At 35.0% G+C, this 16624-nt stretch overlaps 1 protein-coding gene across 1 annotated transcript in view; it reads left to right on the top strand.

Annotated features, from left to right (window-relative positions):
* Positions 1–16624, top strand: part of EML5 (EMAP like 5) — a 128206-nt gene that overhangs the window by 59030 nt on the left and 52552 nt on the right. Inside the window, exons 14-18 of the mRNA XM_067295610.1 lie at positions 6751–6937; positions 8682–8787; positions 10286–10379; positions 12720–12820; positions 14722–14924. Coding sequence (XP_067151711.1) covers positions 6751–6937; positions 8682–8787; positions 10286–10379; positions 12720–12820; positions 14722–14924 — 691 coding nt within the window. The remainder of the gene's footprint in view (positions 1–6750; positions 6938–8681; positions 8788–10285; positions 10380–12719; positions 12821–14721; positions 14925–16624) is intronic.

Genomic DNA, 16624 nt, shown 5'->3' with positions numbered 1-16624 from the left:
CTGAAATTTTAGTTGATGCTTATATTTGAATAGTGGTGAATAAATACAATATTTGGCTTTCACCCGTATTTTTAAGGATCTGAAAAATAATATTTCTCCTCAGTATTATATTACTGAAGCTGCCATAGAGACATCATATAGTTGAAGATGACTTGGATTTTATACTTAGTGGCTTTTCTGTCACTGTTTTGTGTAACAATCATGTATAAGCTCTTTATTTGCCTTTAAATTGAAGGCATTTACAAGTACCTCTGCTAATTAGTTTAGGATTTAAATATAATTCTTAGTAGGACCTGTAAGAATGTTAGAATTCGTTTTCATTCACTTTTTGGTACTAATAATTTCAGTAACAAAATAACTTCCACATGTCTCCTTGAAATCTTATGATTTCTTCTTTAGTAGTAGATTGGTAGTCTCCAATAACTTCTCAAAAGTGAAGACTTTTTCATCGGAACAAAGACGTGGTATTTTAAAACAAACTGACAATAGATGTTACTACATTAGAATAATTAACAGAAGTATAAATCCCCCTGATTCAAAAAACCCCAAAGCCTTTGTTAAATTAAGGCACTGGAAATTGGGTAATACTGTGTTTTCCTTTCAAAACATAACCTCTTTGCAGGAATGCAACTTAATTTGAAGAGTTAAATAAATGCACAGCTAAGTTACTGATACTTTCTTGCTGTATAGTGACGTTGCTGTCTGTAATGTCACTATAACATTTTTAGAAGGGCTCCACATGGAATCCTTAATAAATTAATTGTCTAAGAACAGTTAATCATTTAACTCGGTAATTTTGTCTGTAGAAAACAAGGAATTTGAGGAATGGTTTGGAAGTAATGACAGTGGGGAAACTGGGTACAGAGCTGTTTGATATATATTACTCTTTTTTGATACTTGAGGATTCTCAGTTGAAGATTTTTATACCTATGTAAAAAATGCATTAAGGCGGGTAGCTATAGTCTTTCAAATTTGTTCTAAGAATCAAACCAAACCATCCTGAGGAAGCTGTAGCACAAGCAAGGGACCTGGATCTTTGGGATTATTGTTATTTCCTTCACAACAGAAGTGAAGCTTGACCAGAATATCCAGGAATGACCAGAAGTAGAATGTCCAGTTGAGTTGTGTCTGGTTACCCAGTGTGCACCAAGGAAACTAATGAAGAATCCATGCTGAACAACAGATTTTTCTCAATGCCCAAGCTGTTAACTTTAAAGTGACCCACTTCCAAGTGAGTAATAGGCATATTCTCTGATTCAGGAAGTTTGCTTTGCTTCATCTTTTTTAGGTGCAATGGAAATGTCTTGGATGTTTCTTAAAAGTGTAAAGAGGGTGCTTTTTTGAACTAGGAAAATAGGAAGTTCTTTTTCCTTTCTTTGTGAGCAAGTTGTTCTTGTGTTTTGAATTTGTGAACTGCCTTGAAAGATGAACTTTTAAAAATCTTTTCATCTCCTATAAGAAATCTTTTAAGCCTCTGATTACTTCCTCTTTTGGAAGGGGATAAAAACAATAATGCTTAGCACGTGTACCAGCCACTGGTTAATATGGATAAAAAAGCAAGTTCCCCTATTATCAGGTTAATCTTTATGTGCATCTTTCTCTAAGAGATGTGATGCTATCACTATAAGAGACAGGTTATTAGATTAAAGTGATTTACTAGTTTGCTTTCTTTTTGGCAATTCCTGTATTTTCCTTCTGCCACGTCTTTGACAGTGGTGGTAAGGTAACATAAAAAGGATACACCTTCTGAGGTATTCAGAAGAATACCTTTCTTGGACTCGGTGCTTATGCTGCTTCCTTCTTGTTGGCAGGCCGTATATAGGGTGCAGATATAATGCTTTTGTCCTGTATTGTCTACAAGCTATACTGTTCATTTCACAAGAATGAGTTTTTAAATATTCAAGAACTTTAAGAAAAGTCTGGTTTGAGGTTTCAGCATGTTCATTGAACTGACCTGATCATAAGGTGAAATTTGGTTGTGGTTTGAAGATGACATTGGATTTCTTGTACTCTTAAATGAGATTCTTGTGACACCTTGCATAAATTCCTTCTGGGGGCTGTTAACTACAAGTTGCAATAATGAATATAACATCTGATGAGAGGGGGCTATGAGTGACTTTCTTGAGAAAATGTTGTTGTGAGGTTTGTTTTTTTAAAATCTCTACCTTTGTGCTAAAAACTCTGACCATCTACCATGTTTATTTTGACATTTGGTTCTTTTAGTGGGGTTTTTTTTTTGGGGGGGGGGGGGAGTGGTGCACTGCATTAAAAAAATCTCCCATAAATATTTTGAAGAATAACACACAAATTTTTGAACCATTTTCAGAATCAGACAAAATACAGACATTTATTTTTTTCCAAACAGGACACTACTTGTGAAGATGCCCCTGAGTTCGCTATAGATGTGTAACTTGCAGCTGTGGGTGGGATCCAGCTTCAGATTAAAGCACTTACAATTAGAGTCTAAAAGTAGGTGTTTTATGCATGTATTGAAACTTCAGTCACAGTCAGTGGAGATCCAGTCAGCAGTTAATGGAGCGCAGATAGTGATTTGGCTCATGTAAAATTAAATGCGGACTGGGCTGGTCAGCTGAGTAGCCCTCCAGGTCCCATTGACTTTATTGACTAGAACTCTGTTGATTAAAATATGGGCTTAATATATCTAACCCACATATACAAACTTATGTTTACATGTCTTATTCTCAAAGTGAATCCAGCTCCTGCTATTCATGACCTTGATAATGGCATTTTGATTGTTTTTGATGCCAAGATGACAACAGGTTTTCTTGCATGTCATTGAGGTGAGGTAACTGTCTTCTGAAAATTACTGTCATAATAACTTTAATCAGTCGTGGACTGCTGGTTTGCTAAGTTGTTAATGAACACCACTTGGAAACACAGAATGCAGTGTTATGTTTATTGTGCCTTGATTTAGGTATGGAGTATATATGATCCAGTAGCTATGATCTAGAGCTTTCTTTCATTACTATTTAGTTTCTACTTGCTAATCAAGGAATTTTAGTAATCTACTTGCTAGTCTTTTACTTGTAAATTACTTTTGTGGTTTGTGTTCTGCATGCTGAGAAATTGCTTCTCTTTATGCTTTTTCTGAGAACTGAGATTAGCTAATAACCTCAGTTCTAATGGCCTTGATAACATGTAAATGTAAGGATTTTAGAACTGCGTAGTGTATTGTCAGGGAATAGTCCTGAATGTTGAAAGGTGTCCTTTTTCATCTCTGCTTGGACTACCTGAGCCCGCTGCTTTACCCTTCTGGTGAAAAGCTGACCTTTATAGTTGGGGAGTTACTATACTGGCATGTGAGAAAGATAGGATGGGTTAGGTAGGTTACAAAATTTCTTTGCTTGCACCACTCTAATATTAGTTTTGGCAACATATGTTTTCTTTGATTATAAGCAACTGATTTACAAGCATATTTCATAAATGGAGGAAGTGAACTAAAATACAAACTTTAGTTATAAGAAGTTATAGATATGAGTAATAAGAACTATTTTTCCTATATCCTAGATACATTTGGGGGGGGGATGGGTTTTTTTTTTGGTATTCCTGTGATATATAGCATTAGTATACTCGGTTTCACTATGCTTTATTTAGAATATATGGGTAATTGCCTTGACAAGAGCTAGCAAAATTCTGAGTATGTGAGTTGCAAGTAAAAGGGTCTTAGATCCTTTTGCTGCCTTAATGTTTTTTATTTTTATTCATTACTGCTGTGTATCCTCGGCCTGCTAATTATGCAGTGGATATGTTCCATTCAGGTTTTCTCAGAAAGTTTTTAAAAATTCCTTGATATCTAGTATTTCTAAAGCATTATTTTTTTCATCATACATGTTTTTGTAGCTGCTTTTTTATATAGTCTTATTTATGGTGTGTATTCAGCACAGTTTTTATGATTCTGTGCTTGCAGAGGTAATCCGGTATTTTTAACAAGGTTGAGTAGACAGTGAAGCATAGGAAAAGGACGTCTGAGTGAGGATAGGTCCAGGTATCTTCTCTGGCACTGCACTTGCATTGTAATCCCTGCCCTTCACTGAATGTTGTCATGTCATGTTGTTATGAGGTTGATGTTGCATACTGCAACAGGTTATTTTAGTTTTGTTTCTTCATAGCTACTATAGGCCGTTGTATATTATGTCCCTTTAAAAGGCTACGGATGAACATCAGAGAAGGCGGCTGCCTGCTTGCTTTGCCTGGCTGCTGCACTTTGGGTCAGGCAGAAACCAGCTTCAAAATGGCTCGCGTGCTGCTGGGGAAGTTGCTAGTGAAGGCTATGGGTGGAGGGAGAGTGAAGCAGGGCTGAAGAGAGCACCTCTCGCATGAGTCCGAATTGTAGGTCACTTTGAGAAGAGCAGGGAGCAGATACATAACTCAGCCTCGGAGCTGATGGAGAGAGAGAGATTTTCCTAGAGACCTGGAAGGGGCAGTAACTCAGGAGACATTGAAAGGTTGCCTGACTGGGACCGAGCCAAAGTTGTGTAGTGTAAACTATTCAGGTAAGTTTTGGTGATTCTTTAAATGGGAGTTTTCCAAACCGTTTAGACAACAGTACATTTCCTCAGCATGAACATAAAAAGTAAATGTTCTTCCAGAACTAATTTATGACTCCTGCTAATCAGCATCTCTCTGGTAACAAGGAGCACAAAACCATTCACAGAAATTTTCTGTATTATTTGATAATAATAATAATACTTGCATATATAACAGTAGAAGTCACCAATTCTTTCGCTGTTCAAGACTAGACTACCAAGATAGCCTACTGTGGGAAATTCTGTGCAAAGCGTTAATCTTTATGTAGCTATTCTCATTTGCTATTTCACTGTGGCCAGGGTTTAGACAAGGTGGTATATCTGTGTTTAGAGTATATGATATTGAGGAAAAAGAGTTCAGCCACATTGCACAAGTTGCTGACCTTGACAGACCTTCTGCTGGTCTGTTTATAGTTTTTGTGAGATGACTTAAGCAATTTATCCCTAATCACATACGATCTGACATAAACACCATTACATATGTTGCAGGTTAGTCAACAGAAATACAGTGTGCTCAAACCTGGTCCAGATACGTGCTGCACCATCATCCAATAATGCATAGATCTGGTATTTGTGAACATGAATCCATGGCTGGAGTTGTCAGAATAGTATTCATTAAGCTAAAGTTAGTCAACTGTCTTAAAGATTTGTTAGCTGACCACTGCATATTGTTGCCCTATGTATGCAAGAAAAGCAATATATAAATTTATGAAAGACTCTTCTACTCTGAATGCACTATTTCTGTTTTTCATTTGTACCTTAAGTGTCTTGTATCCACTAATTTTCTAATATTACCCCATTCACTTTGTGTATAATACATAATGGTACCTGTACAGATATATCTTGGTCTTAGGTGACAACTTAAAGAACTGCACTGTTACAAAAAGATCCTGCTTTTGTTTTCTGCTTAAATGTAATGTAATTTGTTCTGATGATATATGCTTTTAATTAAGCAAGTAATTAACAGCATGAGAAGTATCTTGTAACACAGACATTAGAGATTTCTGTTAGTTTTGAATTGCTGATGGTTATTGATTAGTTGTTTTGTTTGTCATGTATGACTTGCTAATCATCTTTTTTTTTTTTTTCCCAACTGGCTCAATTAGTAGTTGAGTGCAAAAAATACTTAGGTAGAGCCTTATGATCCCTAAATCAAAATAATTCATAGCTAATTCAAACACATTCAGGCATCTTCTACCCATAATCATTCCCTTCTGGTAAATGTAACTGTGTGTTTAGAAATGTAACCAGATTTTGCCTGCATCTTTATGAAATAATTAAAAAGCTGACTTTAACAAAGGTCTGGAAGAACTGGAACAGGAAGAGATTAAATGGGGGAGTAACTGCATAGAAACAGGATGCCTCAGGAATTTATAGAGCATTGTTTATATCAGAAGAAAGAAAGAAACCAGTTTAATTTATGCATTTAAAAATGTTATCTCCAATGAGAGCCCAGAAAAGAGTTATCAAAAGTACCATTTAAAAACTTGCTTGTGTGTTTAATTCTCTTTAGGTTTCTGAGCATCTTAAGGTGCTTTTGAAAGTATGACCCTGGACTTTTGAAAATACCACCCCTGGTTTTCATGGGATACTGAATCTTAATCACACCTAGGATGAAATATATATATAATGGCGGTTCATAAAGGCCTAAACTGGGAATTGGCCTGTTCATGCCATCTGAGAAAGGAGACAGTCCCTTCAGAAAAGAAAGTGATCTGGAAAAAAATATTATGCTTTAATCTTCCTGATAGAAACTTTGCAGAAACTTTCAATTTCCTGCAATCCATTTTGTCTATTTTTTGTGGAAACTCTGCTGTCTGATTTTTGAGCAGTAAGAGATAGCCAGAATTACTATTTTGGACATTTTATAATTTATATAATTATATGTTGCCTGTCTGAATTTCCCGTGTGGTCTGGAAAAAGTATTAGCCATTACATCCTTTTCCAACATGATGTGAAGAGTAACTATTAAATAGCAGCTACTTTCAAATTAGTGCTAGTAGTACTGATTTCTGAACAGTAGCTGAAAATGGTAAATTGGTATTCTGTTGGCATACACGTTAATAATCTTAAAATAGCAACATAGTAATTGATAAGTAATCTGAGCTTTTATGTATGTCAGGTGCATCTTGCATATTTTTATCTCATTAAGTATTTAGTATATCTGGTCACGATCTTGATGCACAAATCTTTTTTTCTTTAGTTACAGAGGTTACGACTGTCGAAGCAACTTATTTTACACTCAGACAGGTGAAATCGTATACCACGTTGCAGCAGTGGGCGTGGTGTATAATCGGCAGCAGAACACCCAGCGCTTTTATCTGGGTCACGATGATGACATTCTTTGCCTCGCTATTCATCCCTTAAAGGACTACGTGGCAACAGGCCAGGTAGGATGCACGTTTATCTGCTTATCTGCAATAGGAATCTGAAATTGCTACACTGAATTTAGAAAAGCATTTTTGGGAGGAAGAGGGTCCAGTCTACGTTTATTCAGTGAAGGACAGTATTTCTATTGCAGATGGAATCATGTTAAAAACTGTAGCACATGTGTTTTCCAGTTGTTTATGTTAATTCTGATAAGTGTCTTTGGTTGAAGGCTTTTTTACCTCTTCTTTATTTATGAAAAGATTAATGTTTTTATTCAGCATTGTTTTATATTGCTGCTGTAGGATAACAAATAGAGGAAAGTATGCAGCTAATTTTTTAAGATTTCTTAGTTGTGAAGAGAATTGCAACTATGAGAATCAATTAATCTTATATTCTGGCATTCCAGTTTAATGAGTTATGTATTTTATTTTTGGTTATCACCTCTAACCAAGCTGTCCATGGTTTGTACATGCAGCACAGGTATCGGTATTACTAAAGTATTTCTATACTAAAGTATAGTTCGTTTTATCTTTCTCCAGACAGTAATTTGAAGTAATTATTCTGTCTCGTGTTTTCTGACAAAGAACTCTTCCCATAAATGTTTATGTACCAGGACCTGAAGGTTTGATTTGACATTTGAAGTTGAATTGTTGTTGTTGTTGTTGCTTTTATTGTTATAGGTTGAAAATTGGAGAACCTCTGGGCATAGCCAAAGACACAAAAAAATGTGGGGAGAGCTCCAATTTCTAATAGAAATACATTTTTTCTGATAATACTCTTAATTTGTATGAAAATCCTTGAGATAAACCTAAATTTATTGGTCACTGTATACATTAAATACATAAATGTGAAAATGGATTCAATTTAATTTTGGGGTAGTAAAGAATATGAATAAAAACATGCATGGATTTGCTATATTTTAAAGTACCTTCCTCTGTCAAAAGAATATTGAATTTGCAAAGTAAAATTAGGTAATGCAGTAATCAAATTCCCCATGCAACATTAGTTCAGATTCTCCTGAGAGTGGACATTACAAAAAGCTTTACAAACATTACATAAGTCTGTGGCAAAACCAGAAACAGAGCTTACTTTTCTTCAGTCCTATGTCTTACACATAGAAGAATGTCCTTCTGGTTTTGCAGCCCATCTTGTGTACTGTGCTGTAAGTAATGGCTCATAATGTTTGTACCTTCCAGCACAGTTGAAAAAGAATAAGCTATATTCTGTTCCTTCTTATCAGGTTCTAGTTATCTGAATTAGTACCAGTCTACTGAAGACAACTCCACAGGTATCAGTGCAATAGCACCTGAGTTGCAGAAACTTTGTTACTTGTAAATGACACCAGAAAATAATAGAAGTCACCTTGATTTCTCAAGCATGGAGTAGCTTGCTTACTAGCAATAAAAATAACCTCTTATTTTTAGACAGGCAATGATTGATAGAGAAGTAATTGATGGAATAAATATGCCACAGTGCAATCAATGAAGTTTTTTTGCAAGAAGAATCTATTGTAAGATTAGTTAATTGTATTTAATGTGTCTTTGGAAGGAAGAAACAGCCACCTGTGGGAATGGTAGTTGTGAAGCAGGAAAGGGAATAGTATTGTTAGCCAGAGCAAATAATACTAGGAAGATTTTATCACTATAAATTTTTCCAAATACTTTATGAAATATTTGTTATAAGGTAATATTATGCTTTAAAAAACATGTCAAATAACTGATGAAAGAGAAATGAAAAAATGCTTGTAACTATTAATATTTTCAGGTTGGTCGAGATTCCTCAATACACATTTGGGATACAGAAACAATAAAACCACTGTCAGTATTAAAGGGCTATCACCAGTATGGTGTTTGTGCTGTTGATTTTTCAGGTAATAAGTATTTATTTATTTATTTATTTATTTGCAATTTTCCTTTTCTGTATGACAGTGCAAACTACTCAGTTCTCCCGAGCTAGTGCGAATTCCTCTACACTGTATTGACGCTCTACACTCTATACACTAATACACTGTATTTGTATTAAAAATATTCTCCAGTGATGAGTCTCAAATGGCATTATCTCAGAGTGATCATTCCTTAAACAGTGCCACTGTACAGTCTTGCATATTGTAAACCACAAGGAAGGGTTCTGTGGCATTGGGGAGCTGAGCTGATCACCTTGTAGTTTCTTTCGATGTGTTAGGCAGGCTTACAGCTGTCAAGTGTTGAGTCTGCATTAGGACTGTAAGTTTTTGTTTGTTTTTTAGCAAATAGTAACAATTGGTCAGGTGTGTACTTTAATCCTGGAAGCCCACCAAGTAGCATATTGAATCACATTCTGGGAAGAAACTGAACCTCCTCTTTTTCCTGCCTCGTACTACCATGAGAGATTGTCGGTTAAATCTTTTGTGATTTCTGCACCCCATAATGTGAATTCCTGTACCAGCTTAAATTTCCTCTTCTCCACTGGCTTCTGTACGTTCTTTAATGGTTTGGTCTTACTAGATAGGACCTCTGACCTCACAGGGAATGTGTGTGGTGGCAAAGAATGAGTAGTATCGGATCTTAGGTCTTTGTTGCTTGTGGCTTCTTGCCTTTCTTTGCTCTCCTTTTTCAAGACAGTACCCAAATGTCATTTCCCATATTCTAGCATGGATACTTAGCAATTTCAAAGACGAGTATATAACAGAAAGATGTTGATCTCAAATGAGCACAAATAACATCTTTCTGGAAGATTCATGTGGTACACATTCAGAGCTGCTGAAAGATTTTACCCTGTTACCAAGTTTAGGAATGTTTCATAAACTTCCTGGAATTGCTTTAGTGCTTTCCCATTTAGAAATGAACAGGGATTCCCAGAGTGAACAGAGGATACTCATAGTACAACCTGTGTTGAAGGCGTTTGTGCAACTGTGTCAGCAACTGGCCGAACAAAGGATCTAATCCAAATGCAGAGGGTCTTAGTGCCGTTTCTAGACAGGATAATTCAAATGTCTAAAAATGATAGTTGTGATGTTAAACGTCTAGCCTGAGATGTTTGCTGAGTCAGTTCTTCGTGGTCACGTAGAATTTAGAGTTCTTAACTTGAAATCCTAAACTCCATCCAGCTGACCACTCTAATTTAAAATCTAGCAAATACCAAAGCTGCCCCTAAGCATACCATGTCATACTATTATTTACTTATTTTTACATTATATATATATGTTGTGTACATATACACTATTTGTGTGTGTGTGTGTATATATATATATACACCCTCTGTATTTAGTCATACTATTTGTACAAATAGTATTTCTGAAGTTATAATGTTCTTAAATATAATATCTAGTTTCTTATTATTGCAGCATAATGTTATCTGTCTACTCTCTTATCATAAATTTACTTTTCTAGCGGATGGGAAACGCTTGGCTTCTGTTGGAATAGATGACAATCATACTATTGTTCTCTGGGACTGGAAGAAAGGAGAGAAGCTTTCAGCAGTAAGGTAGGAATTTAAGTTAATTTTAAAATTTCTACCTAGATTTAGTTTCAAATGACAGCGAACAAAATATATTAATTAAAGAATAATAGTTATCTAATAAATTTGCTGTTCCTTTCACTTGTTAATAATACATGATACATATATATACAATATATATACAGTATATATACAAAATATACAATAATAATAATAAAGGCAATAGCTTTAGCACAGCCTTAAAATTTTCTTTGGGGAGAAAAACTGAAACTACAATAGAGTCAACAGGAACTGCTGTGACAGCTCAACTGTTGAGAGAAGAAGACATAGAAAACAATTCATTTACATGTTTGATGTGTTCTGAAAAAATCTCTTTAAAACTTTTCCCATGCACTTCCGTATGTTGCTTCTATAATTTGTTATGCTAAAAAATAATTACATCTGTAGTCAAAGGCTCTGTACATCTGAACTCTGTGATCAAAGTTTGTAAACAAGTCTTGCCTTTCCTCCCTGATAATCCTAGCTTCTGTGGCCCTCTTCAGCATTTCTGCAGCAGAGATGCATGCTTGTTCTTTAGTCGTTACCAACACTGACAGAAATAACTCAGTTTTTCCATGCCTCTCACACACTGTTCTCCTTTCTGCAGCTACTGGCTGTGCCTGATTAAGAAATATTTCTAGACCTCAAGTTTCTTGAGGCAAAAAGCTCAGCATATGCTGTACTCTTTCAGATCTTGTTCATCAGAGGTCATCTCTTTCCTGTGATGGTAGATTATAGGTTACAGCTGTTTTACTCAGAGGTCGTCTTCTCTTCAAGGTTCTTTCCTTTACCTTCGAGTCCTGAGCAGTCTGATCTAACTTTGAAGTTAGTCCTGCTTTGAACCAGAGGTTGGACTAGATAACCTGCAAAGGTCCCTTCCAACCTAATTTTTTCTGAGTTTCTCTCACTCTGCCCACATTATTTCATACTCATTTATTAAAGAGGGATTTGATCTACAGGATGGAATCTTATTTCTAATGTTGAGAAATATTTTGGAAACCTTTTGCTTTGTCGTATCTGAGGATCTGTTGCTTATCATTTGGCAAAAATGTGAGTGATATATTTTTTTTCCCTACTCCCTCTCAGGATTCAGTATACCTACTGCAAACATTGCTCTAGATGAGTTTGAAAGGGATTTATTATTGTCTGCAATTAAAATACAATTAAAAAAACTCAGCTTCCTACTTACCCATTAACTTCATTATTGCTCTTCAGTGACATTTACTCTTATTTTCTTTTTGAACATGTTTTGAGTTTCTTACCTACTGAGGAATGAAAATCCTGAATACATGATGCAATTAGAGAAAGGAGGGTCACTCCCTTCCCAGTTACTTACCAGAAGCCCAGTTAGCTTGGCTTCTCTGAAGATACCATTTCTGGTGCTTCATTTGTCTGCCTTTGGCCTAATGTATAGAAACCTTTTGGAGGTGAATTTTCCCTCAGTTTAGTCTGGATTTTGTTTCTGGGGAGCTTTTTCTCCTGCCTAGTCAGAGGAATTGAATAGAATATTTGAGAGCAACATCTGTACTTCGAAGATAACAGTGTGAGTTTTGAAAGGAACTGGTTTGTGCTCTTCATTTCTACTAGTTTATTCAGTGATCTGAAAACCATAGAAAGGTAAAAGAGTTTTGCCGTTCTTGACTGGGGAGCAAAACCTAGGAATTAGAGCCTCTTTTGCATTTTGAAATAAAATTATTAGTAAGTGGTTTTTTTTCTTGCATAGATAGCAAATATAGCTGACAGCTGTTCTTCAAACTATAGAACTGAAGCATTGGGTTTATATGTTTAAGAGCATAGTAAGAAATCTAAAATACACAACAAATTCTGACGTTTTTCAGCAACTGAAATTTTCATTTAAAATTGATATAACTGCAGCATTTGTATTATTCTAAAAGGAAAAACAGAAAAATTCAGTGAGAGGTGGATGAGAATGGCCATTTGTTTTCAGCATGAGAGACATTTAAGTAAGGTATGCAACTATACACCATTAAGTTTCATTATGAGCTGTCAGAGGTGTAAATGCCATTATATATTTGCATTTTTTAAGTATATTCTTTTGCAAAGAAAATGCCACCTAGTGGCTTTCTGAAGTAGCATAATCACATTCTTGTTCTGGAAACTGAAGGCGAGTGAAAATAGAACAGCACTCAGTACTTTAGTTGTCTTTCCTTCCTACTTCTCATTAAAAAAACCTATTGTTTATGATCTGGACGTAAATGTTAGCAAGATAGAGAAGGGATACATTAGCAAGATAAAAGATTACATACTTAAAATAGGAGTAGATATATTTTTATTTAAAACAATAAAATATTTTGCTTTGTATTTCAGGGGAAGTAAAGATAAGATTTTTGTTGTTAAGATTAATCCTTATATGCCTGATAAATTGATTACAGTTGGAATTAAACACATGAAATTCTGGCGTAGAGCAGGTAAGGAAGGTATTTTTTAATTTTTCTTTGTAACAGCTTTTTATGTTCTTTAAAGTATAAATACAGCATCTGTTACAGTGTGCTTCACGCATTATGGGGAGATATTTTCTCTCTACATATCTCTAAGTTAGCTTTGCCCAAGTTCTATTACGAGTAACATGAATTAGCCTTACAAGTGAAAAGGACATTGGATTTCCTACTCTCTGTTTTTATATCTAATAATAATCTCACACATTTCAAAATGTTGTAGAGCTGCTCTAAAATAATAAAGCAATTTTTGGAAGAAGGACAATTTGAGTGTGATTTTTGTGTTATAAAGAGGCAAAAATATAAATAAATCTAAGGTGATAAAAATCCATGTAAAAAAATTCAGACAAAGTACTGGAAGTGAATTCATCTTGAGTGATTGTAACCTGTTTATTTAGATACTTTTTTTTAAACATGACTGTTAAAAACCAAGACAAGCAGCTTGCTTTATCTGCCTGGAAAATTTTGCTTTAGAACAGCAAGAACAGCTATTCCCCGATGTTAGTCTGAACTTTGTTATGTTGAACGTTAAAAAGCACATGAAGACAAATAAGCTATGGCAGATTAGCTTCTGTGCTAAGAATTCTCTAAGAGCCTGTGCACATCAACTCAGATGAGTCTCTGCTAAAGTAATTTTTGTGAGAAAGGTCTCTGAGGAAAATAATGACACTAATTTTCTCATTTAAAGGTTCCACCAGAAATCAGCAAAGATTGTCTGAGGGCAAGTGGTTGAAGTTATTTATTAATTATTAATTTTATTAATTATTAATTGTTAATTGTTATTACTAAGTAAAGAAAGAATGAAATGTGTCAGAACATATTTACTGGGGCATTACTATAAATTGTTTAGAAGAAGGTCTTAACTATGATGTCATGGTACTTTTGTCATGGTACTTTTGAACAAAAAAACAAAATTGAGAAAAATGCACGCTTTTTATCAGCCATTGCTCAGAGTTAGGAGGAAGCAGATTTCTATAATGCTAAAGCCCGTCTGGGCAAAACTGAAACAGGCACGCTGGCACAACAGTCACTCTGAAACACACTTCTCAGTGTCACTGTGAGGGGTGGAATCAGTGCACCTTAACAAATGCTACGTCTCGGATGAAGTCTGCACCAGAGCAGGTGCACCTGAGGGGAGAAGTGACTCCGATGTGTATTCTTAGGACTAAATTTCATCAGTGCAAGTGAGGGCAAAGAAATTCAGAGACCTTGCCTCTGTGAATGGGGGAGAATGATGTGAAATTTTAGATCCTGAGACGTTTCTGTTTTATAACGCATGAAGTTTCTCTGAGGATCGTGAAAATCTGAATCTGGCTTTCTACCCAGAAATTACTGTGTGTTATACCTGTCAAATTATTTTAGAACATCATGGTATTTTAAAGTATTTTAAAATTTATATAGCAGTTACATTTCTATCATCCAGAGGCCAATATGGTAACTCTTTAAATGAAAATTAGAAATCCTGCCACTGAATGCATACCATGAAAAGAAAAGGGGTGTTAAAGTGTTTTTTTTTCTTGTTTTTTTTTTTTTTCTTTCAAGTTCATTCCATTTAGGAATTTATCTGGAAGTGTGGTGGATGTTAAATTTTTGTTTAGATGTGAGTTTACAAATACACTTTCTCTTTGTAGTATGTCTGTGAGTGTATGTACATATTCAAATCCTGATTCAAGTAGCAAGTTAAAAGTAAGGCTTTATCTTCAAAGGTACCAAATAGGTGTTTCTTGAGAAATCTTTTCAAGTTTTGTTTTTGGGGAAGTATGGGTTAACCAGAAAAAAAGGATTTATTACTCTGGGTAAAGTTGTTTTTACAGGGTTTTTTTCAAAAATAATTGTAAGCAAACGTTTGATGACTTGTTTTTGTTTTAAACTAGGGGGAGGACTAATTGGGAGAAAGGGCTGCATCGGTGCAATGGGAAGAACTGACACTATGATGTGTGCAGTGTATGGCTGGACTGAGGAGATGGCCTTCTCCGGGACTTCCACAGGGGATGTGTGCATTTGGAGAGATGTGTTTCTCATAAAAACTGTCAAAGCACATGATGGTCCTGTGTTCAGCATGCATGCATTAGAAAAGGTAAGTAAACTGCGAGGATTTTACATAAGACCTAATTTAGATTTAAGAAATGTCTCCTTTTTTTGGCTAGGTTTAAACAAAAATGAAGTCTTTTGCTATGATGAATTCTGGTGCTCTAGTTACCTCTTTGTCAGGCCAGAAAGAATTCAGAATTCAGAAAGAATTCTCTTAGAAGTGGAAAGATATGCATCGCATTGGTATGTCGTAGTAATCCTTTGGTTAATTCTAAGAGCTACGTGCCTTTTGGTGTTGTGCCAGTTAACTTGGAGTCCTCACTGATCATGATACTCTGAGGATGACAGTGAAAAAAGAAAGTAAAAGCAAATGGACTGTTGTGTCTGAGATTTTTGAAATGCACCCTCTGAAAAGGGGGGATAATTCTGTTACACTACATTAACCTGCCATATTTCTTACTACAAGATGGTTTGCGTGGAGTACAGTCTGCTTAGCAGATGGAGGTCTGAGGTTTAGTTCACTCACTCGGTAACTTGAGAGAGATACTTTCTAACCAAGATAATTAGAATTTTATAAAAATTGATTATAATGAATCCTTTGAGCTTGGATAGTAATGTAAGTTATTGTGCTGTAGTGAGCTGTTGCTTGTGAACTGATCTGAGATTGCAGCATGAGCAATTTTAACTTATCTATAAATTCTTAATTTGAGTTAACCTCCCTCAGTGAAGAATTAATCACATTGGTAAGGCTAAGAGCATGTAATTGAACAGTCATTGAGGATCAGCTGACAGTATTTTATGTCTCTGGAAAGGATATATATTAAAAATAAAGTACCTATTTGTGAGCTAAAGAAGCTGTACTTTTTTACTTTTTTCTCATGTTTTATAGGCCATTTGCTTTTAGGGAAAATAAACATAATTTATTAAGACAAAAAATTAATTTTTTAAGACTGAAAGGCACTTTTCTCTTACTTAAAATATCAAAAGATCATAGCTGTATTACTTTTTATATCTTGCTAGTATTTACTCCTTAATGAAACAATTTTTTGATGTCTGGACAGGAAACCATCTGCAAACTTAGAGAAAAAAGTTCATAAAATTCAGATGCTGACCTAGGCCTTCCCAAACTCAGAAATGCATCACTTTACTTCCATTACAGAAAGCTTTGTGAGTCCAGATTCAAAACAGTGATTTGTGCCTGTTTCCAATTCTTGTTGCGTAGCGTGGTGTTTCTCAAAACTCTTCAGACTTGTGACATCTTATTCAATAATTTTCATGGCCTCTTACTAAAGTAATAATGGAAATTTATAACTGATAAATAAAAGTACTTTTTTATTGAAGTACCCATAAGTTTAATGGAATGTGTGACTTTGTGAGAGAAGAAGAATTTGTTAAGATTTTCAGCACCTCACTGCTCTTACTTCCCATGACCCATTTTTGGAGAGTATTGGCTTAATGTATAAATAAAGCTAGGATAGCATGAAGAAAAGGATTCTGACCACTTCTGTAAGAGGTGCTTCACACCTATTACTACTAACTGTATACAACAGATTGATATTGTTTTATTATTTGTATTATTATTATTTTTTATTTTTGATGAAAGTATTCAGCAGAGACTGTGATATTTAATATACACTGAACATTAAGTATATGGGGATTATACATGACTGCTTAATAATAGTATTAATTCATTTTTCACTATGAGAGGATCATACTTATATTATTTTGTGCTGTAGTTAACAATTC

This window comes from Apteryx mantelli, chromosome 4, assembly GCF_036417845.1.
Source record: "Apteryx mantelli isolate bAptMan1 chromosome 4, bAptMan1.hap1, whole genome shotgun sequence".
NCBI lineage: Eukaryota > Metazoa > Chordata > Aves > Apterygiformes > Apterygidae > Apteryx > Apteryx mantelli.
The sequence above is the reverse complement of the archived record's forward strand: the minus strand, read 5'-3'. Positions and strand labels throughout refer to the sequence as shown.